We start from the raw sequence: 25,428 nt of genomic DNA, 5'->3' as shown, positions 1-25,428 counted from the left end.
CAGGTCTGCGCTGCACCCCATTAAGTAAGATAAAGTCAAAATTATTCAGAGATGACCAATCAAATCAAACCAGGCAGACAGAGATGCAACTCAAAGGAGGACAGATATGCAGTTAGTGGAAGTGCAAGAAAGATGTAAGTAATCAAACGCTGACTATTATACAGCAGTTTAATGATGAGAAATGTGAAACCGCATTGATTGTCAAGATGACAAAACAAGAAACATTACTGCAGCTGAGCCACATGGGGGTCCAAATTTCACTCCCTCCAGTAATTCACTTCCCGTTGTTCAGCGTGTTTATTAACAAAATTCAATGCCACCCTTTAGTTCTTGAAGAGATCTTTTTACTGTATACTGATTAGATTCACTGTGTTGTACTTGAAAGCTTAAACTTGAAAACTCAACGTATCACGTGCGCGGACGGCTCAGCGCTTAATCCACCGGAGTTTCAATGAGCCCATGTTCATCTTTTGACTTAAAGATTTTATTGCATTCGTTCTTAAAGCCTAATCATCCGAACCTGTTGAACACATTAAAGTTAATTCAATAACAAAAATTCAATAACAGTGACTGGGCCAGGCCTGGGCCACATAAAACAATAAGAGTCATTATACAGTGTGCTGGCCAGATCTGGGTCACATCAATTGATAAGTGTCATTTTAAAAGGTGTGGGGCACATCTGGGTCAGAGGAAGTTGTTTGTGTCTGTTTTCAGTGTGTTGGGCCAGTTTTGGGCTGGACTGGGCCAAGCCAGGACTGGGCCAGAATTGAAGCAAGAGTGAGGTCCAGAGGTGGGCCAGACAAATTTTGCTATCTGGGTAGCCTTGGCCAACTCATTTATAAAATTCTAGTTCCACCACTGCATTACTGATGTTGTATTTTAACATAAGTGTATAATAAGTATGTGCATATTGTATTATTAATAGCCTTTAGTTAATTCACTAAAATGATCCTATATTTAGTTAGCCTATGTTTACTTTACTGACACAATGTATTTCTTATGACAAGTCTTCTGCATACTGATATGGTTTGAAATCTATAATTATTAGATTCTTTGGTTTTCTAATGTATTAAAATTCATATATGTAGAGCAGAGGAATAAGATTTTTTTCCCTGGGGTGCATACTGTTGAAAAATACTTATATGGACCTCAGTATTTATTAAATCCTGCATACAGCCCTGGTGGTATGTTGTTGTTGTTTTTCAGTATGGACCTGCAAAATGTAACTGTAAAGTCAATAGTAGAACTTCAGCCTAGAGGCTAGAATAGCATTAATGAGCATGTAGCGCTAACTCAGCAGTCACAACTTTGTTTTAGCATTTAACAACTTTGTAATTAATTTAATGTGTAATTTAATGTTGGGGGCAAACATTTTGACTGTGACGTCACAGTCGGTGTTAACTTGAGATTGGCCTGTTTTCTATGGAGCGAGATATGCGTCTTTATTACATGCGATAAATTAAATGATCTGAGAGAAATAAAACTATTTGAAAGAAAATGTTATCACACTGATAGCAAAGAAGCATTTCATGAGAAAAAAAAGAATATTTGAGAGAAAAAGTTTTCATACCAATTGCAAAAAATAATAATATTTGAGACTAAAAAAAAGTTTTGAGAGAAAGTATTTTCTCATGATAGAACATAAAAAATATAAATTTGAAATTTTTAAAATTATTTTTGAGAAAAAAAATCTCTCAAGTATATGTTTTTTGCTATTAGTGTGAAAACATTTTCTCTAAAAAAAAAAGTGTCTCTATCAAAACGCTTCTCTTTGCTCTCGATGCAACCCCCCGCTCTCGTGTCAGGACCCTGCCCCCTCCGTGAAAATCGTGCCATGGGCGGGGCCACGCTCCCACCGGCCAGTCGGGAAAGCACCGTCTTGTCCTGGGAATCGAACCGAATCACCACACCGCTGTTCGGTCATAGATGGCGTCTCTGCCTTTAGCCGAGCACGGACACTCCAATGCCCGAGCAAGATGATGACACACAACTCGATGGACAGCCGGCTGAGCAAGTTCACAGCACCGAAGACCAAACACCAAAAAATGAAATGGCACTCCCACTCATGAATGAATGTGCACCACACTACTAGCTTGCCAATCGCCAACCAGCCATCATGCCAGGCAAACCCGCAAATGCCAAATGGATGCCCCGAGTCACTCCTTATTTAGTGAGTAGTGATCTAGTTTCTACCTTTGCACTTGCTAGCCTCAAAGCACCTGAAGAGTAACTGCTTGTTCATCATATACAACCTCCTGTATAACTTTCAAACAACGTTAGTGTGCATGGAGGAAGTACAGAAAAATAAGGGACGCCTAGCTGCCGCAGCGCGGGGGGCAATATACGTCGGGGCTACGCCGGATGATCACAGTCCCGATATACGTGCCAGTGGTGGTATATCATACCCTAAATGTGTTCTTTGTTGTTTTCATAAAAATATTAACATTGATACCATTATAATAAGATAGCTGCTATTGAAATCAGTGTGAACAGATGCACTCAGTCTCTCAATATCAATACACAGCTATGACAATAATAAATAGGGCAACAAAGTAATAATAATAATAATAATTTGTTACACTTATTTAGCGCTTTTCTGCAACACTCAAAGCGCTTTACATAAAGGGGGAATCTCCTCAACCACAACCACAAAAAATAAGCTTTGGAGGAACTTGTGAGATTTCAACCATATTTTTATTAACTTATTAAATTAACAGATCCATATGTAGTGATACAAGGTGATTGACACGTAGTGGCACAAGGTGTTTGACAGCTGTGTTCACCTATCGGATCATCAAATATCAATATCAATAATGTGTTATGTTTGTAACAACACTGGGTGTGTTAATTTTAACACATTGTTTTATGTTAAACTATTCAACACATTATGTGTTATTTCGTATCGATTTTGAGTTCATGTAAATAAAACACTAGATGTGTTGTCCGATGTCTCAATTTAACACATTCGTTTTAAGAGTGTATGTAAAATACGGGACAAATCGCGTCCCGTATTGATTTGATACGCGTCATTTTGCCTGTAAATACGGGACGATTTCGTGTTTCACGGGATGGGTGGCATTGCCACCTTCTATGCACACGTTGGTTGAAAGTTATACAGGAGGTTGTATATGATGAACAAGCAGTTACTCTTCAGGTGCTTTGAGGCTAGCAAGTGCAAAGGTAGAAACTAGATCACTACTCACTACATAAGGAGTGACTCAAAACATCCATTTGACATTTGCGGGTTTGCCTGGCATGATGGCTAGTTGGCGATTGGCAAGCTGGTAGTGTAATGCACATTCATTCATGAGTAGGAGTACCATTTCATTTTTTTATGTTTGGTCTTCGGTGCTGTGGACTTGCTCGGCCAGCTGTCCGTCGAGTTGTGTGTCATCATCTTACTCAAACATTAGAGTGTCCGTGCTCAGCTGAAGGCAGAGACGGCATCTATCTAGGTGAACCGAACAACGGTGTAATGATTCAGTTCGATTCCCAGGACAAGACGATGCTTGCCCGACTGGCCAATAGGAACGTGGCCCCGCCCATGACACAATTTTCACAGAGAAAGCAAAATCCTGACACAAGAGCAAGAAATTGCATCGAGAGCAAAGAAAAGCGTTTTGATAGAAACACTTTTTTTTTTTTTTAGAGAAAATGTTTTCACACTAATAGCAAAAAACATATACTTGAGAGAATTTTTTTCTCAAAAATAATTTTAAAAATTTCAAATTTATATTTTTTATGTTCTATCATGAGAAAATACTTTCTCTCAAAACTTTTTTAGTCTCAAATATTATTATTTTTTGCAATTGGTATGAAAACCTTTTCTCTCAAATATTCTTTTTTTCTCATGAAATGCTTCTTTGCTATCAGTGTGATAACATTTTCTTTCAAATAGTTTTATTTCTCTCAGATCATTTAACTCATCGCAGGCAACAAAGACGCATATCTCGCTCCATAGTTTTCAAGCTGTCTTTTGTGTGCACAAGGTTTACATAAAAATGAGGAAACAAACGCGTTTGAGGCTCATGATATGTCATTACCATGTACAAAGCTTTTAATATCCTATGCCTAGGTCAATACAGTTTTTAAATATATAAGGTCATTGACCCGTTTACACCCGTTAAGAATTTATCTAACCTTACCAGGAAACTGAAAATGTCTGTAAATATGAGACATAATATGAAGACAGTCCGAAGATACTGACTGATTTATTAACAAAATATTTAATAAAATGATTAAAGGAGCATTTCATCCGTAGAAACATTAATCTTTATTGAAAGTGCGTCATATTTGTAGGTAAAATGTAACATACATTTAGAACTTGGTGCCTATTTGACCGAGAAAAGGGGTGTTTGTAGTCTCACTCCCCAACAAAGATATTGGACTTCCTTCTTTAAATGATGCAAAATGATGACAACACTGAAATCTGTATTTCTCCTGTCTCAGCGGCAACCGAGAGAACCATGCACGACCACCCAAAAACATGTCTGGGGTTCCAAACATACAAAGCTATGCAAATGGGTGAAGTGCCCCTTTAAGTAAAAATAAGCTGCTAAAAACAGTTCATCCAGTATTTCATCTTCCTGTCTTGAGACATTGCTTTTACTTTGACTGTACCTGTCATCACAATGAGGTAAGGAAAAAGATAGATTTCTCTATTCCTCAACACACACACACACACACACACAAAAAAAACTGAGCAAAGCTAAATATGGTAACCTGTCAAACCTTGTGCTCTTTCCAATCTATTTTCTTCAAAAAGTTAGGAAGTTTTATGACTTTTTTAAACAAGCCTGATCTTCTATGGCATACTTCAGTTCAGAGTGTTTTGAGAATCTGTATCAATGTAAAGGGACAGCAAACACTAAACTCAGAAGTAACCATTGAGTCTCCATTTTTGACAAGGTCCTTAGGTTCAAAAAAGGCCCACAAGATGGCCCAAATTATATTTAATAACCCATGTTTCCCTTTTATATTAATTTCGGGCAGTTCCGTTTCCTGTGATCTACATCTATGAGACCTATTTGCCGTAATGACGAATGAAATTGGTTTCCTTTCCAGAGAAGCAAAATCCACCATGTAAAAACTTATCTGCCATTGTGTAAGTGCATTAATGGGGTGATGCGACTCGAGATTGATTTATTGCACGTTACACCCCAAAAACGCTGCACTGTAAAAAAAAATCCATAGAAATTGCAGCTGGGTTGCCGGTAACCCACCGTAGATCCAAATCTATGCCCTTTCACTGGCAACATTTTGTTCAAAGTCAAATGAACATTAAACATCCACAAGTCTTTGTCTTTACAGAGTAAAACTAGAAAAACAGCATCAAGCAAAACATTCTGGGAAACAAAATCTGAAGCAAAAAACAGAAAAAGGTTGATGATGATTTCTGAGGCTGTTATTGTATAGTTTTATTCTGTAAAGACAAAGACCTGTCAATATTCAAAATGTATTTAACCTTGAACAAACCCCCGCCAGTAAACAACACAAATCCAAATCCACGGCAAATCACGGGCAACCCAGCTGCAATAACATTGAAATTTCTACGGATTTTTTTTACAGTGTGACCGTTTTTCCATTAAATTAAAATATTTACACTTTTAAACTAGTAAAAGTGGATTTGGACACGCCCTAAATGCACCGTTGCCATGTGCTCAGATAATTAAAGATCATGTGCTTAGATAATTAAAATAGGGCCAGATGTGTATCAATCATTAAGCTTGTGCATTTGTGACATTTCATACAGGCTGTCAGTATTTTTCCTGTTTATTAACACACAATCACTGATTTTGCTTTGGTCTCTTTTGGAAATAGCTTCGTTACTGTTGCACAAATAAACTGGCCATATTAAAAATAACTGGCCATATTGTGTCTAAAATTTTTTGTCAGATCACAGAATCACAGTGCTAAATTCAAACTTATTTTATACAATCTCAGTGCTTTTCTCTAAATGTCAGACAATTCATTAAACAGCTCTGCCTGCCAACGCTAAAAGACTTTCCTCCAAACATAACGATCCCATTAATTGTTTGTGCAAGCAGCTTTTGACAATGTACAGTAAAGTTTTACGGATAACCGCCATTTATCTGCTAGTTACTTATTATGACCTACGGTTCAGTTGTCCACTTTGTACATCAGTTCATGACAATTCATTTTCTGCATCTGTAAAAGTAGAAATCATACGAAGTAGACAACCATATAAACACAACAAGCAAATACAGTCACAGGTATTTATTGAATAAATTGACAAATAAACACCAGTATAAATTTGTGTTGCAAACGTTTGCCAATTGGTCAATTGCTTGACCTCTGTATACTTAAAGATCCAATATGCTGTGCTAAACAGCACATTATTTGGTGTAATTTAGACGTGTTTGCATGGTTTATGACCATACAAACACATCCATTATTTTTTCCATTATATACAAATTATTTTCCACATACCGTACATTATTGTTGCTCTTCTATGCCCTGCATGCCTTCCTGAAACACATAGATTTGTACAAAGCTCTTCATTCTGAGAAAGTGCCGTGTGCTCCCATTGTGATTAGCCGAATACCTCAGCAGAAGATCAGCTTCCAAAGCAATAGTGAAAGACATGGTTGCCAGATTATAAAACAAGCTCAATGGACATTCAAAAATTGTCCAAAAGCAGCCCAATGACTATTCACAGCTCAAATACCAACAAATAATGAACAAAATCCTTCCATCTGTAACCCACAGAAAACATCAGCCTGCAGAAACAGTTCAATTCAGAACTTCTCAGAAAGGCCACGGACCTGAAAACCCTGGGGAAAAGACATAATATCTTCTTTACTACTGTACCTTATCAATACAAGCACTAATCTGATGCAGAATATGCAACATGACCAAGCGGATCGATCAACTTTGACACTGTGACTTGAACAGAACGTAACAGATTGGTAAGGTAAAGATACTAATACATAAAACCATGTCTGCACTGCATTTGTGATCGTAAAAAAGTCAAACAACAAGTGCTGCTCTACACTGCTCAAAACTCATGTTCACAGTAGGAAATTCTTTTAAAAACATAGACTGCTCACATGAGTGAATCAGAAGAGTGTACTTAGAAAGTTGAATTGCCCCACTTTTAGAAAAAGCCTTTGTGCACTGGATTTCTTCTAGTTCTTTAAAATATGCTGCACACACTCAGACATTTGAAAAGTACTGTTCTGAAGCAGTGTTGCAATTAAAACTTAATCATTGATTTCTAGAAGTGTTCTCTTTTGGAATGCCAAGCAATTAGTTTGCCTTTAGCAACAAAAAAACAGAGTGTCTCCACGGCGACGGCCAAAATACAACAATGAGAATGAAAGTTATTTTCTTTCTTTGTGGATACATTTGGGCGGTGTTATGCAAATGTTCCCTTCAGTCTGACGTCCAACTTTGGGGGTGTGTCTAAACGAGATGTTTAGGTGTGGACAAGGCTTAACTTCACCTTTTGCATTAAGCAATGTATCGTTAGAACCCCAGTCACGTTTTCGAATGGTCGTGCACCACTCCCCCAGCCTCCCCTGAGACGGGAGAAATACTCATTTCAGTGAGGCACTTCCTTCTTTCAATTATGTAAAATCATCATTTTGCGTCAATGAAAGAAGGAACTGCTGTATCCCTGCTGAGGGTGAAAGACTACAGACACTCATTCCTCATTTTTCCAAGGTGGGGGCTATGGGTGGGACCCACTCAATCTAAAGACCTATTACAGATCAGTGGGTGGGACTTACGAAAATACAAGAACACAGACGAAAAAAAACGATCAGCCGCCATCTTTATGCTAAGGTAAGCTAAACAGATGTTGTAGAGCGAGCCAGACTTCATGTTCCAATAATAGTGGAAGGTAATCGATATATGGATGAGGGTGATTTCACAAGCGTGATGCTCTAATGCATGAATGAGGGAAGACGTCGCAACCCTTGGCCTCTGCTGCGTAGAGAAGGCCGGACTGGATCGAGCTTGGACGGACTAGTAGTGCCTGTACTCTCGCTGTGTGCTTTCTTTATAACATTTCTGCATCGGATAAGGATATGGACGTCTGTTTGGTGAATGTTTTCAGGCAAGAGAGATACTTTGCGCGTGTTTGGATGTGTTAATATGAGCTTGAACAGAGTAGTAGTATTCTCGCTGTGTGCTTTCAGATCAGGATATGAACGTTTGTTTTGTGAATGTTTCCGGACACTTTGCGCGTGTTTATTTCAAAGACGTGTTTTGGCTTATGAGCACAGAGCTGAGGCAGCATGTCTGTGGAGATATTGTGCAGTGGACGCGTTTGTGTGGAGGATGCAGGGATAAACGGACGTCTGACTAAAGTGAGTGTTTCTATTTTCTTTGTTATACTAATGTGGCATTTATGTACACAATAGCATATCTGAGCGGTGTTTTATATGTCTATTGTGAAAGCATTGAGGCTGATAAAACACAGATGTAATTACAGTAAACAAGAGTCTAAAAGAAAAATTGGTAAAACTAAATAAACATTTAATGTGCATACCCTTTTTAAGTATTTGAAAAGACATTTGTACTGCGGATCTGACACCTCACGTTACTGTTTGAATAAGACTTTGCTACACACCTGACCCGAGTGTTATTGTGTGTAACGCAACGTAACTTCACGTTTAAAAGTAAGTCATGATTGGTGTCTGTCAGACACAGTGGCAGCTATTTTCTTTGTTTTACTTACATGGCATTTATGTTCACAATTGCATATCTGAGCGGTATTCCAATTAATGGGAGTGGCTTGCAGAGCTGTGCATTGTGTTGCAAAGTGGGAGTTGTAAATACAAATGTGCTCTAAAGTCATGTTCTGTCTTTTCTCTGTCAAATAGGCACAAAGTTCTAAATTTATGTTACATTTTGACTACAAATATGACCCACTTTCAATAAAGATTAATGTTTCTATCGATGAAATGGCCGTTAAAGGCCAATTCACACTGGTCCAAAAACAACCAACTCCAATAAACACCAACAGATACCAACATTCTTAAGTCCCATTTACTTTGATCCAACAACGGCCAACAGGGGTTTCACACTGACCCAACAGACTCCAACAGAAATGTGTCTGTTGGAGTCTGTTGGATCAGTGTGTATTGACCTTAACACTCTAAAGGCAAAGGAAAACATGAAATCGGATCATATAACTCCTTTTAAAAAGTAACTGTTTTGTACAACATGATCTCACAAATTTCCATGGTATAGTCACAGAATATTTTGCTATTTATCCATGTCATTGTCATGGATCTCCGCATTTTTCCGTGTCCGTACCACGGACTTTCTTTTCCGTGTCGGTTTCATGTGTTGGTTACTCAATAGTGTTTCCTATTTTTAAACCATTGTCGCTTGGGTTTGGGGTTAGATTTGGGGTTTGGGTTAGGATGTCACTTTAACTATTGGTTTATACAATTTTTTTCTGATTTTTAAACAATTGTCGCCTGGCGTTAGGGTTAGAGTTGGGTTTGGGTTAGGATTTCATTTTATGTGACAGAAAGTCGTTCTAAACCCAAACCCAAGTGACAATGGTAAGAAAATAGAAAAACAATTGAGCAACCAATACGTGAAACCGACACAGAAAACAAAATCTGTGGTACGGACACCGAAAAATGCGGAGATCCGTGACAATGACACGGATAAATGAGCAAAATATTCTGTGACTATAAAATACAAATTCGTGAGATCAGGTTGGTTTTGTATGCTGTTTTATATTATATACTAAATAAATAGGTACATTAAATGTTATTAATTACAATTAACTCTTTCCCGCCATTGATGAGTTAACTTTACTGATTTAACTAGTCAATTAAGAGAAAACGCATCCCTGCAATGACGAGTATTTCCAGCAATCTGTAATAACGCTATTATCCACCAGGTGGCGCTCTTCCCCAACTTATAAACCCAGAAGTATCGCCCTGGTGCAAACAGCTGCATGTCTGTGTATGTTTTGAGGATCGATCTGAATCTGATCTCTATCAAAAGTCCTTCACAAAAGTTTAATTATCTCAGCGTTTTGCTCCAAAATTTGGTGTTTTTGAAGAAACCTACCCATATTTGAGATGTGATAAAAAGGTAGGATGAAGGTAGGATGAGACTTTTGTGAAAATCATTAAAAAAATGTTGTGACTGGCTGGCAACTTTCTCAAAAAACTCTGGCGGGGAAAGAGTTTATTGGTTAATTTTATATCCCACCAAACATGCCATCATAATTTCAAACCACAGTTTATGAACTTTCACCTGCTGTCGGTAGACGCTAAATTAGAAAAATGTGGGTAACAAAAGACGTAAAAGGTTGGAGGATAGGTTGACACTGAAGTACAGGCAAGTACAAGCAGTATGATGTGGTATTCAAAGCTGCCACGATACTGCTCTGGCAAACAGTCAGATCACATGTCATTACCATTAATTCTGACCAATGTCAAAGTTTCACTGCAAGTTCATCCTGCTAAGTGAAAAATAATGTACAGCAGTGTTTTGTACAACAAATAAAATAAAACAAATCTGCCTACAAATTTAATTCACAAAAGGTAGCGATCAGTAGGATATTTTTATCTTGCCACATACTGTATCTTATCAGTATGATTAGGACACTGAGCCTAAAATTCCAATTTGTAATCCAGAAACAATTAGTAATTCTGGATTACGGCAGATGTTCTGCTGCTGATAATTTCACGTAAATAACAAAAAACTTCAAACGGATTTTTATACTGGTATACCAGTAAATGTGTAAATAAACATATTAGACATAAATATTAGATCATAAAAGTAAATATTTTTTTATATAAATTATTATACTGTCTGACAGTTATTTACAATTATGTTACAATTTTTTTTTATAAATTTTCTTCTTTTAAAAAAATACTGATAGTTTTAAGACTTGACAAATTGATAAATTGTTGGTTGTATCCAGCCTTATTTAAACACATTAACATATACATTCATGTTAGCAGCAAAAATGCACACACTGGCATTTTAACAATATTTCTTTTTTTTTAAATGTTGGTAAATCATATTCTGTAATTTGACATGAAAAATTGTCACCGCACAGCTTCACCTCTTTAAAGAGAAGCTCCTTCCAAACTGCATTCAGAAACTTTCTCTAAATCTTCCATCACTAAATCTTGCTCGTTGACATGATTTATCCTCCGTGAGCTATTCTCCAGGCTGTTAAGAGAGATGGGCTCTGTTGAAGGTTGAGGATTTACCGGCCTCACAGAATTCCCTTGCATCCTGTGGGAATAGGTCCGACGTTGACCGCCAACCGGGCACAGCCCAAACTTAAAAACGGCCTGAAATCCACGGCGGAAGTTTTCATTGAAGAACCCGTAAATTATTGGGTTGACGCTGCTGTTGAAAAAGGCAAGCCAGTGGGCAAAAGGGTAGATGTAGATGTTAATAAGCCTGTACTGGTGTTGGGTAAGCCTGACATAATCTGTCAGCATCATCAACGTCCACAGTGGCAACCAGGATAGGATAAAGAGCAAGGCCACGATGAGAAGCATTTTGATTACTCTTTGTTTTTTCTTTGAAACAGAATGACGGTTATCGCGGCCAGGTTTTGCTCTGGTCGGCATTGCCGTTTTAAACAGAGTGATCCCAATCCTTGCATACATGATCACGATGAGTGATAGAGGAGCCAGGTAAATATTGGCAAACAGAACTGTGGTGTAGATCTTCCTCATCCCTTGGTTGGGCCAGTTTTCTCTGCACCAGTAAAAAGGGCTTGTTCTGTTGCCGTCTCCCAAGAAAACACGGATGGTTTGTTCTTTAGTCACCTGAAGCATGACACCAGAGGGGCACATGATTGTCACGGCCAGGACCCAAATGATGACTATGATAAGGGTGGCTGTTGAGATCGTCAACTTTTGCTTGAAGGGGTACACAATACATCTAAATCTGCAACAACAACCAAAATGGCATCAAAATTCATCAGATATTAAAACCTCTCATATATTGTTCCCAACAGCCTCAAATACAAATTCAAACAAACATACTGACACACAAAACAACAAAAGTAACAGGTTCACCTTACTGCATTTTCCTGATGTGTGAGTACCGTATTTTCCGTACTATCGGGCGCTCTGGAGTATAATGCTGCGTTCACACCAGCCGCGGTAGAGGCATCAAGTGCAAGTGATTTCAATGTTTAGTCAATGTGAAGACGCATTGACGCGTGTCTGGAGGTCTTGCGGAGCGAATGAGGCATGTAGCGCAGCGTGGTAGACGCGATTCCGCCTTATTCATGCGTCTAGTTTGCGCAAATGCCGCAAATTGAGCATTGCCGCTCAGAAGCCCCTCCCATGATTCAAATTTCCCCGTGGATGTCTCAATGACTAGAAAATCACGCGCAGCTTTCACGCGTGAATGAAGCGAGTAAACTCAAAATGTTTAAGCGTCAAACTAGACACGGTAGACACGAATTGAGGCCTCAAACGCGGTTGGTGTAAACCCACAGTAAGTCGCATCAATCAAAAATGCGTCATGAAGGCGAAAAAACATTTAAGTCGCAGTGGACTATACGTCACATTTATTTAGAAAATTATTTCACAAAATCCAAGCCGAAGAACAGACATTTAATCTGAAAAGGCAAGTTATTCAACTAAACAATAGCACACAGAACAGCAGACTGAATATGTGTCTGTACATTTTAACATAGCATTAACAGTTATTTACACAATACACAATAGCTTACTGAACATACCTGGAAGGCTGAATAGGCAAAATTTACAGAACAAGTCAATGCGCATCAAGTTCGCAGGCTCGTCATTCCACATCACTGAATTCATTGAATTTCAAAAATACTGGAGCAGCATAAAGCGGACTCTCACGGCTGTAGACGGTAATGTTGTCTTTTGGTTCATATATGTCAAAATTAATTCATACTGACTTACAAGGCACACCTGACGATAAGACGCAGCACGAGCGACTTATAGTCTGGAAAATATGGTACACACCATTTTGTAATTATGGTATTTTGTAAACCTGATTTAAAGGTGTTTTATTTACAGTACTAGCAACACCAAATGTCTGAAATCAATTAAAAAGAGGCCTACATTAGTATTTTAACTAATTTCAGGGGAAACATGGTCATGTAATCCAATCTTTCAGCACAGAAATCTCTCACTTATAGTAAAGCACTCTTTAAAATCGACTGCTTGAAAAGACGTATAAAATGTCTTTTGTTAGACACTTGTCCTCATGAATGCAGAACCAGATTGATATATACAAATGAGTAAATAATTAAATAAATAAATAAGCAAACAAAACTATATTGCTGTGTGGGGAAGTAAATTCATTCAATCTGACGTAGAAGCAATTATCCCTCGGGTAAACAAAAATAGTTATTGTACAAAAGATTAAAGTTTGAATGATTTCAAAAGGACCCTTTACTCTTCCTGATGCACTTTATGCACGTAATGGTCTTAGTAAATTACCTCTTCAGTAAAGAAGTTGCACTTTGTAAGCTTGTCCATTTTCCCAAGCTCTGAATTAACACTGGATAGAACTCAAATAATAATACCCATCACTTAAGTTTGTGTATGGAGATATGTGTGGATACTTCTTTATGAGAGAGCAGCACACCATTACAGTAATTGTATCATGGGTAAGTGGCATTCTTAGGCACAACACGAAGCAGAGACTAGTGTTCATGTATAGCACAATAACACATGGTAGCAGTGCTAAGATTATGAATGTATATTTGAAATCTTCATTATTTCCCAACATTTGCATTAGGAAAACTGTATCCTATGATATGCTTTTACGCAGAATTATACACTCTAAAAACAAACAGTGCTAGATACTGTAGCCCTAAAAATAGTTCTTGGCTCGTAATCATATATAATAGATGATAGATATAGCACTAAAAATGGTTCCTCTATGATTACGAGCCAAGAACCACTTTTAGTGCTATTTAGCACCATTTTTTTTAAAAGTGTAGCCATCAATAATGCATTTATGGAGGTTAATAACTGTATAATGATTCACAATAAGTACAACAATATAAAACAATTCAGTTTATAGTAGGGGGAAACTTATATTGCAATGTTATGTTTTCCTGGGATATATATTGCGGTATGAGAAATACTGGATGATTTCACAAGATGATTTATAAAAGCTCAGTTTAAGACGAATTAACGTCTGCCTTGCAGTTGTTGTACAGCTCACTGATTTCTGACAGAAATCTGTGATTTTCTTCACCTGTGTACATTTTTTCTTATACAGTGTACCACTGGCAAAGGAGTCCAAAATAGTGTTTCTTTTGAAAAACAAGCTCCGCATGTTTTGCGATGTGACTATTGCACGCATTGCAATGCCGAAACGATATATAGTTATTTGACTTAGAACTAAATCTGCATTACTAATAAATCGTAACTATAATATAATGACATTATAACAATGCAGGCTGCATCTTTATGAATACACTCATGGAAGTATAGGCTACAACTTCCGAGAGTACTTTATACTTATAAATTGTGTCAAATGGATTATGAGCATGTGTATTGAGAAAGCAAATGCATCACTTAAGTAATAATAAAACATATAAATGGAACTATAACTGTTCTTATAATGGGTATAGCTACTGTCTTGTTATAAATATATTTATAGAATAGTAATCATTACTTATAAATAATCATAAAGGGAGTATTTAATTCATTATAAGTACTATAGCCTTCATAAACAATTATTTCTAATATTAGTTTTAGTTTTGCATTTGTTACATGCCTTTTGGTCTATGAATTAGTAGGCAAACTACAACATGGAGCTTAAAAGGAAAGAGAGTAAACATGATCTCAGGTGGCTACTTAACACATGATTAAATGTGATTCCATGCATAATATGTAAAATAAGATAAGGATTAATATAATAATGCTGATTCACCACCTGATAGTCAATAGCAGGAAACGATGTACAGTACATCATCACGCATACACTCAATGTGACATCTAAAGTGAATGTTTTTATTTAACTGCTTTCCTCAAATGCCTCATGTTGTTGCGTTTTTGCAATATAACCTTGACATCAGGTGGGCATGAATGTCCAGCTGTCAAGTCTAAAGGAAGAGAAAACATCTAAGCTTGGGAAGTTTTTACACTGGGCTCGTTTGCTATGGTCTGATTTTCCCGGCTGCGCCTCCCCCCAAAGCATTGGTCTGTTTTACACGTACTTGATTTTATCAAACCCTGGTGCGTTAATCTCAAGTCATCATCAATGCGCACGTACATGAGCATGTAAAACACTACGCTATTTTTATATGTTGGTTTTATCATGCACAGCAAAGAGAGAGAGAGTTTTGCATGAATGTGCTTTGGAATGCGGGATTAATCAATTGTCATAGTATTCCTGCGTTGTTAAAATCATCAACATTGGCTAAAACACATCCGCATGTTACTTTGCACACTGGACGAGTGACCAGCCGAGTCATGTAGTATTGGGTTTGGTACCAAGGTGCACTCCCAGCTCCACATGACAAACTTATCATCCAGCAATTTAGGCAAAATAATGATATGCACCATTATAAATATCCAGTGTTTTGTTGAACCAGAGGCAGATAAAATCTTTATGCAGAACAATCTTGTTCCCTTTCAGTCGGTCACTACGACGTCACGTCGTGACCGACGAATTGGGAACTCGCTTAGAGAGACCAATCTGCTTCGTATACTACTAAAACGCCAATGAACTTGGCATTGAGATATTTGCATAATGCTGGCGCCGCCCCGCCAGGTGCGTATATAAGGCGCACGTGCAAATAGGGAAATCAGCTTTTTCGCTTCGAAAGCCGGCTTTATCTGACTGAGAAGCTACTATCTGCTCTTCTGGGAATGGTTGCTGAAGTTGATTGACAAGCAGTACTAACACAGCGGACACTCGCAGTATTCCACTGCTCTGCATATTTTTTGTTTTGAGTTTAGTGTGTGCGTTGCCTTTCCCTGTGCGCATCATCAGCTGAGCACCTAAAGAGTGATTTCCCTAAAAGAGTGATACGTGAGAGCTCTGTGTCTTTTTAAAGACAGCCACTCTCTCGTATATTCGGAGATCAGCGTCCTTTCAGGATTGCTTTTCGTCCGTGCGATCTTGGATGTGAGAGGTATAAGGGTTCCAGTTACGGTCACGAGCGCTGTCTTCATGCTTGGGCATCAAGCACTCTGAGGCTGCGCTCGTGGAGAGTTTTTGTTCTCTCTGTGAGAGCATAACCCTCTTGGATTGCGGAGACGACTGACGTTTCTACGGGAATGCTGTCCGCGTCTTTGCAGTGCTGTCACCGCCATGGTGCGACTGTCAAGCGCTCGCATGACGCTCTTCGCATCACTACGCTGAGGAGGACGGAGGATGCGTCCTCCACCTACCGGCCTTTCATCCTCAGCCGGTTGAGGTTCCGGTGGAGACGGCAGAGTCGTGTTCTACGATGTCTGCCGAATCCATTGGACCTCCTTCTGGTCCCGTTCACTTCTGCAGCATCAGAGGGGTGTCCAATTTTCCTCCGAAGTGGAGTCGTTCCGGAGATGGCGGCCGTGCCCGCTCGAGCGGCGGTAACGGTAGAGTTGGAGAGGTTAACCCCTCTCCGCCCGAACCATACCGCCCACGTGATTGGTATTTCGGAGCTGCTCGGGCCTCTCGGTCCTCTGCTCCTGTGCCTTTCTTCCCGACGGCACGAAGAGCTGACGTGGTTTGCGGCCATCCGGCCGTTCAGCTTCAGCTTTCACCCCTCACCTCCCTCACCAATGGAGCCGCTCAGGGCCGGGACCCTTCAGTGGAGCGGGGGGTTGCGATGCAGCTGCGTTCCTGGAGGGACCACCCAACCCTTCCCTCCTGTGTTTGTAGACAGTCGTCCGGTTACGGGCGCTGTCCGTCAGGCATGCGGAGAGGCGGCTTCAGCCCTGCACGCAATAACGTTGCTACGGGTTCACCAAGGATTTACGAGGGAGGCCGCGACCGTCAGTCGTGCGATGTTCACGACAGTGGTTCAAGATCGCCACCTTTGGCTGTGTCTGGCTGACGGACGCAGGCGAGAACAACTTCTTGAATGCTCCTGTCTCACAGACCGGCCTCTTCGGCGAGGCCGTGGAGTCGTACAGCTCCGCTGCGCAGACTGAGGCGATCTCTGAGGTCATGCCCGGCGAAGGAGAGCTGCCCTGGGTAAAAACCACCACGCCGGCTCCTCAGTCTGCCTCTCGCCGTCGGCGTCCTGCGGCGACCACCTCCGTTCCCCTCCTCGGACCCCATCTCGGCAGCGCGGGGGAACCGGTCGTCAGCAGCTCGCGACCTGGATTGGCAGAGGATCACTCTTCAGGAGACGGTGATTCGCTCCTTTCCCCGATAGAGGGTCGGGTGGAAAATTCTTGGTTTGCATATGTTCCACCGGCTGTTTAGCCGGTACCCACTAACCACACACAGAGTGCATTCCTCTTCCCTCTCCAGGTCTCCAGAGGATCGAGAGAGCCATGAGCGGGCACACACCAGCTCACCCTACCTCTCCTCTATCGCCAGCGGGTGTTCTGAGGAGTCCGAGCCCTCCACTCAGGAGACAGGACCACCAGCAACCCCTTCGGAGTCTGCGTCCTCAGCTGAGGAGACCGGACGACCGTTTTCCTCAGCGGGCTCAGGTCAGTGTCACACACACACATACTGTAGATGCTTATGCTGTCACGGCAGACGCACCGGCAGTCCCGCCTGTCCCGCCTCGCTGCCCCGCCGCGGGTACACCGGTAGTGTCGTTAATTCTCCTCGTACGGTGCCTGGGTGCTTGGCTTCAGTTCCCAGCCCGTTTCGTTGGGTTTTACGCACGATCCGCCTCGGTTACGAAATACAATTACCGGCACAACCCCAAAATTCTCGGGCTTTCGTTTCACTATAGTGAAAGTGTCCAATGCACATGTACTGCGTGCATAAGTCGATGTCCTGCTGGCGAAGGATTATCGAGCCGGTCCCTCTTACCGAGATGATATGATGATAGGGTTTTCCAGCCTTTATCTCATAGTACCCAAAATACGCGGTGGGTTACGATCGATTTGATTTACGCCCGGCTCTACAGAGGTGGTCTTTTTTTTGGAGGATAACGCCGAGGCTCGTATTTCAATATTCAGATCGGTTTGCAGCCTTAGACCTGTAAGACGTGTACTTTTGTGTCCATCTCCCCTCACATTAGACCGTTTTTTCGCTCTGCGTCGTGGGGTGGGCATATTAATATTAAGTACACCATTCGAGCTGTCTCTGTCTCTCCGTGTCTCCATGAAAGTGCTAGTCACGGCATTAAAATATCAGAGAGAGAGCGTTGTTCGCATTCTGCTTTTATTTACGTTGACTTATAATAGCCCGTTCTTGGCAGACGTGCGCGAACACAGAGAGTTAATGCTTCGGCATCTCGCTCGTTTAAGTCATCAGGTCGACTGGGAAAGAGCAACTTTGCCCCGTGCAGAGGATCCTTTTTCTCAGTATGGAATTAGACTCGATCAACTAATTGGCGTGTTTTACAAGAGCGCGCAACTAGTCAGTTCTGACTTGCCTCGGTTTAATTCGAGGGAAGTACGCGGTCCCTCTGATACAATTTCAGAAGCTCCTGGACATATGACAGCATGCTGCAGCCGTGACACTGCTCGAGCTGCGTCATATGAGACCGCTTCAGCGTTGGCTTTACGATCGAGTCTCGAGGAGAGCGTGGCGCACCGGCATACATTGTGTAAACACTACACCTGCGTGTCATTTAAATTTCCCCGTGGTAGACCCAGCATTTCTGATAGCAAGATATGCCTCTGAGGGGTCTCCTGGCATTCTGTAGCATGCGATGCCCTAAGCACGGGATGTTCAGCCACGTATGACGAGCCTGCAGTCTGGGGTTTGCATAGCACCCCAACTGCCGCGAGCGGTGCGCTGTATATCTGGGACTTGTACGCTCCGCTATGGAGATGCGAGGGAAGGATATATTTGTCGACACCGATAACTTTGCGACTGTTGCGTTATTTACCGTTAAGGCGGTTTTGCGCTCTCGTCACCTGTCGCATCTCGCTCGTCATCTCCTCCTTTGGAGTCAGAAGCATCTGAGGTCCCTTCGTGCCATTTACATTCCGGGATCGCTCAATACAGCGGTACGCGCTTCCGAGCTGCGCCCCCGGCGAATGGCGACTCCACCCCCAGACGGTCCAGCTAATTTGGAAGAAGTTCGGTTGTGCGTAGATAGATCTGTTTGCGTCGCCGGACGATACCCACTGTCGCCTATTTTATTCACTAACCGAGGGCAGCCTCGGTGTGGATGCGTTGGCACACAGCTGGCCGCGGGGGGTGCGTAAATACGCATTCCTTCCAGTGAGCTTTATTGCGCAGACACTGTGCAAAGTCAGGCAGGACGAGGAGAGCCTTTTATTAATCGTCCGTACTGGACGACCAAGAATTGGTTTCATAGTTAATGCTCCTCGCGACAGCCCTCCCTGGCGGATTTCCCTGAGGAAGGACTTTCTTTCTTAGGAAGGAGCACATTTGGCACTCGCGCCCCGACCTGTCCATGTATGGTCGTTGAGGTTTAGGTGATTTATCGCAAGCGGTATCTAACACCATCGACGCGGTTCGAGCACCGTCCACAGGACGGGCTTACGCGCTTAATGAAACCTTTTCGTCAACCGGTGCTCTTCGCAACGCGAGGACCCAGAGAATGCCCTTTAACATTATGCTTTTATATCTTTAACATGGGTTAGATGGTAGGCTGTCCCTCCGCCATTAAAGTTGATATCGCCGCTATTTCTGCTCATCACTCACTTATCTACGGCAGATCAGTTGGCCAGCATGATTTAATTATTACATTTTAAGAGGCACTCGTAGGCTAAACCCCTCGCACCCTCCCTCTTTACTCCTGAGACCTGTCCATGGTGCTGAAGCCTTCTGGTCTCATATTTAGCCTTTGCAGTCTGCCAGTCTGAAGTTTTTTATCAATGAAAACTCTGACCCTGCTAGCATTGGCCTCCATGAAGAGAGTAGGGGATTTACATGCATTCTCTGTTGACGATTCATGCTTTTAGTTTGGTCCTGCTGTCTCACTGAAGACCCAGACCAGGCTACGTGCCCAAAGTTCCCACCACTCCCTTCAGAGATAAGGTGGTGAGCTTGCAAGCGTTGCCTTTGGAGCAGGCAAACCCAACCGAGACTTTGTTGTGCCCCGTACGCGCACTGCGATTCTACGTGGTCCGCACGCAAAGCTTCAGGACCTCAGACCAGCTCTTTGTTTGTTATGGTGGCCAGCAGAAAGGGAAAGCTGTCACTAAGCAGAGGATGTCTCATTGGATAGTTGATACTATCGCCCTGGTTTATAATTTGCAGGGCATTCCTTGCCCTTTAATTTGAGAGCGCACTCCACTCGGAGTGTTGCCTCATCTTGGGCTTTAGCTCGTGGTTCCTCGCTAACAGACATCTGTAGAGCTGCTGGTTGGGCGACACCTAATACGTTCATTAGATTTTACAATGTTCGTATCGAGCCTGTATCCTCTCGTGTTCTTTTCCTCACCAGGGAGGGCACGGAGAGCAGACTCGCAAGTCGGCTTGCAGCCTCCGACTGAGGCTCCAAATTGAGTTTTCAGTATGGAAGGCTAACAGAGCAAAAATGCGTAATGGTTTGATTTGCTCTCTCCCCTGCCTTGACAGCCTTTGTTGCGGAGCATTGGCTGTCAGCCTTTCACTAGCTGTATTCTTACGAACCTACGTGTTTGGCTTGGGCCCCACATTGCGTCCCAACGGGTTCCTTTGTGAGTATTATTCCGTGGGGTTAATCCTACTAGCCCACGTTTCCCTTAGCAGAGCACTGCTTTGCTTACACAGCCACGGCTGTCATTTAGACCTCAACTACGGTTGACTTTCGCCCACCAATAGCCCTTAACGGGGCGGTGGCTTCCGCAGCGTCCCTATACCGCTCAGATAGAGCACTTCCCAGTCGCTGGCACTACTGTGGGTTAAAGGAACATCTAGTGCCCGGCCTTCTGCCTTAAAACCTAATTCTCCTTATCCTTAAGTGGAACCGGAGGGCTTTACGCAGACACTGGAAGAGGTCAGCCCTCAGTGGCGTTTTGGTAGAGATTCCCAATTCGTCGGTCACGACGTGACGTCGTAGTGACCGACTGAAAGGGAACGTCTCGGTTACGGATGTAACCCTCGTTCCCTGAAGGAGGGAACGGAGACGTCACGTCCCGTCGCCACAGGTGCTGCCACCTGCTGTTTAGGCCGGTCACCTTCCGGCTTTCTCAGCGAACAGAAGCTGATTTCCCTATTTGCACGTGCGCCTTATATACGCACCTGGCGGGGCGGCGCCAGCATTATGCAAATATCTCAATGCCAAGTTCATTGGCGTTTTAGTAGTATACGAAGCAGATTGGTCTCTCTAAGCGAGTTCCCAATTCGTCGGTCACGACGTGACGTCTCCGTTCCCTCCTTCAGGGAACGAGGGTTACATCCGTAACCGAGACGTTCTCCCAAGCTAGAATTTTTTTCTTTTTCCAAATAATTCAAATAACATTGCAAATTAATGCCAATGGTGATATAACAGTAACAGAATGCATTTAAACAAGCAGTGATACACTTGGGCCTTTCTGGAGCAACTTTAAACTAGGGTTGCAGAGTAAATGTTATTTAAATGTATTAACTAATAAAACTTAATTGAATGAATCTACTGTACCATTTCCATTTTGTACTGTGTTTGCCTCACTGAACTATATTGCACCCTTGGCCGTACAACACACATCCTAAATAAGTAATGAAACGTTCAGCCAGCCAGGCTTTTTACATTATCCTGCTTATTCCAAATGCAAATTTTCCACAAGGAAAAGTGTCTCCCTAGCGTCTTTAGGCAAAGCCACAAATATGAGTGTGCAGCTTGATGTAATCATTTCTGACCCAGTTTGTGAAAACCCACCTAAAGTCATTTTTGTGATTTGCTGTTTTCTACTTAAATCATACTACATAATGTGAAAAACAATCTGTGAAATATAACCTTGATATCTTTAATATTGACTATGGTCATGTCAAAATTTAAATCATTGTGAAATGAATGACTGAAATGACTATTACATAAGCTCATGTTCAAGATGATTTAAATATGACTTTACCTGTCAACTGCTATAGCAACCAAGGTGAACACGGAGGCTGAGACGGATATGCCCTGGACCATCCCACTCATTTTGCAGACCATGCTTCCAAATGGCCAGCCTGTGTAGAAGAGACTACATATATTAATGATTTCGCCAAAACAGTACAGACAGATAAAATTAATAAACATATTAAATGGACAGCATTTATAGAGCGCTTTCATAGACCCATGGCCATCCAAAGCGCTTTACAAGTTGCCTCACATTCACACACCGACGGCATTGTCAGCCATGCAAGACACCATCCAGCTCGTGGGGAGCAGCTAGGGTTAGATGTCTTGCTCAAGGACACCTCAACACTTGGTCAGGTGGAACCGAGGATTGAACCACCAACCTTCTGGGTTTGTAGACAACCTACATGAACCACTGAACTACTGCCACCCAATTACAGAGAGGAGGGTTCGTAAACAGTAAACACATTAATTTTGTTATATTAAAAATCAGTTAAAAAAGATCATGAAGAACGTTGAACTTTTATGAACTTTAATTTTTAAGAGACACTCGACATCAGAGGTGGGGAGCAAGTCACAAGTAAGTATCGAGTCTTTGCATTCAAGTTTCGAATCAAGTCCTGTGTCAAGACAGGCAAGTTTAAGTCAAGTTGAAAGTTATCAACTTTAAGCTTCAAGTCTTAGGGTGTTTTCACACCTGCCTTGTTTAGTTTGGTTGAATCGTACCAGAGTTCAATTGCTAAGTTGCTGCGGTTCGTTTGGGCAGGTGAGAATGCAGCAATCGAACTCTGGTGTGCACCAAAAGCAGACCAAACAAGCGGACCGAGACCACCTTGAAGAGGCGCTTTCAAACGAACTCTAGAGCGGTTCGTTTGTGGTGAGAACACGATCCGACATCTAACGACCTAACTGCAAAAGTATTGCACATTTTGGACTAAACCAGCTGCCGTAGTCAGCTGCGCCGTGCATTATTGGATGAGGAAGTGATTGTTGACACCTCCTCGCAACTCCAGGTATGTCTGCGATCTGTCATTGTGCTAATATTGCTAATAGAAACTGTCAACTTTATGCTGCGTTCCAAGCAGGTTTTTGAGCCCGTGAATTACGACTTCAAAACCATGACTCTATGCGTTCCAGGCAGCCTGTAACCCGTGTTTTTACAACCTTCTACCTGTGAAAGTGCACTGGAACGGCAGTCAAACCCGTGACTTCCCACCCGTGAACTCGTACTAGATCGATGTACTCCCAGTTCAGAGTCGTGATTTGTGATTTTGAAGTCGTAATTTACGGGTTACAGGTTGCCTGGAACCCAGCATTAGACCCGCGGCATGGGTCACGTGACCGCGGTATGGCGGTAATCCGGTTACCGCCCCAGGCCTATGTGCGGCTGATCTTTGCATCTTTCATCAGTTTCATTTTGCGAGCGTGTGAAAGTTGTACAATCTTATTTCATCAATTGCTCTGAAATAAGAGAGAACGCTTTTACATATACATGTACAAAACACTGTGCAGCATGTTTACTTACAACACAAGCAGCAAACTCTGACATAATATTAGTTCGCAGCAATTTAAACCGTCATTACTCCCACTCACGTTTAAATGATAGCAAAGGGACTCGGCCACAGTCTCCACAGACCATCCCCTCAAAGTAATCAGGACAGAAGTGGTCGAAAGTGGACAAAAAAAGACAAATTTAAATACAAGCTATAAAATGTTGGCCACACTTCAGACCAGCCTTCTGTCAAGTGTTAATGCATTTGCCCCAAACCCCCCGTGTGAATCTATCATCAGAGAGGGGGAGGGGCAGCCAGGGAGGGGCAGCACCAAGGGAGAGTGACTGGATGCGCCGTAAACGTAATCGCCGGTGCATTATATTAATATAATTTTATTTAAATTTAGCAGTCATGCCAGTGCAACCTTTAATAAAAAAGTTGCATAGACAGGAGAAATACTCGCAAAATGTGATTATTTACTTGCAGTCTGGAGCCCTGCAACTGGTCAAGAGCATGCTGCAGGGACCTGTCTAGAGTGACAAGGACTCTGATCTGATTATGAAGTCTCACGTCCAAGTCAAGTCTCAAGTCATTGCCAGGGTGGATAAAGTAATAAAATATTCTACTCAAGTGAAAGTAAAGTTACTGGTCCAAAAGTCTACTCAAGTAAAAAGTAAGTAATTTTAACTTTACTCAGAGTAAAAGTTTATAAATGTTTACTGCGGGGTGAGGTGGAGGATTCTAGTATAGTTCAAAAAGAACAAGAGAATATAAATCTTCAACTAGTTGTTTTTTTATTGAAGGAACACCTTTACAATTAAAGTGTAATAACAAAATGTAAATAAAATAAAAAGCTTTTTATAACTAAGAAACATTTATGGAATTGTTTTGAGAACTTTTGAGGCAAAAAATATGTGGTCAGCAGCTAGTAAATACATTAACTATAGTTAGTTTGTAATTGATTTACTGCTGGTAACATACTTTATTTTATTAAACTATACACACACACACACACACACACACAAACACTGGTTTCCATGTTTTGTGGGGACATTCCATAGACGTAATGCATTTTATACCATACAAACTGTATATTCTATTCCCCTTACCTACCCCAGTCCCTAACCCCAACCATCATAGAAACCCTTTTACTACTTCACATTTTCAAGAAACATCATTTTGTTTGATTTATAAGCTTGTTTTCTCGTGGGGACCTCCAAATGTCTCCACAAGGTCACAAAAACACTGGTATTCCTATCTTTGTGGGGACAATTGGTCCCCAAAATGTGATAATTACCAGGTACACACAAACACACACACACACACACACACACACACACATATATATATATGGCGCAAATTAGATGTTTGGCACGGCACGGTAGATGCAATTCCACCTCATTCGCGCATCTAGTTTGCGAATTGAGCGTTGGCGTTGCAAACGTGCGACTTGAAAAATTTAAACTTTGGCAGAAAAACATGCCGCGTTAACCAATCAGCAGCTTGCTCTAGTAGTGACATGATTACAGGAAGCAAGCGGAGTCGCCTGAAACCCTACCGTGAATGTCTCCATGACTACAATTTCACGCGTGAATGAAGTGAGTAAACTCAAAATGTTCAAGCGGCAAATTAGACGCGGTAGACGTGAATGTGACCACTCAAACCCGACTGGTGTGAACAGACAGTAAGACCTTTATTCTTTATTTAATTCTCTCTCTCTCTCTCTCTCCCATGACCCTGTGCAATCTCAAGGACGTTCTTAAGTTGTTTGACTTCAAGCGAAGCTGTTAGACCTCGGAAGATAATGCGCATGGTGTTAAAAACGATTGACACGTCATGCAAATGAGCGGTAAA

At 41.7% G+C, this 25,428-nt stretch overlaps 1 protein-coding gene across 1 annotated transcript in view; it reads right to left on the bottom strand.

Moving 5' to 3' along the window:
- Positions 1-5,074: 5,074 nt before the first annotated feature.
- Positions 5,075-25,428, bottom strand: part of npffr2a (neuropeptide FF receptor 2a) — a 31,031-nt gene continuing 10,677 nt past the window's right edge. Inside the window, exons 3-4 of the mRNA XM_055200116.2 lie at positions 22,092-22,191; positions 5,075-11,907 (exon numbers count right to left, since the gene is read on the bottom strand). Coding sequence (XP_055056091.2) covers positions 11,070-11,907; positions 22,092-22,191 — 938 coding nt within the window. The 3' untranslated portion in view covers positions 5,075-11,069. The remainder of the gene's footprint in view (positions 11,908-22,091; positions 22,192-25,428) is intronic.

This window comes from Misgurnus anguillicaudatus, chromosome 22 (assembly GCF_027580225.2).
Source record: "Misgurnus anguillicaudatus chromosome 22, ASM2758022v2, whole genome shotgun sequence".
Taxonomy (NCBI): domain Eukaryota; kingdom Metazoa; phylum Chordata; class Actinopteri; order Cypriniformes; family Cobitidae; genus Misgurnus; species Misgurnus anguillicaudatus.
This window is presented reverse-complemented; position numbering and strand designations above follow the sequence as displayed.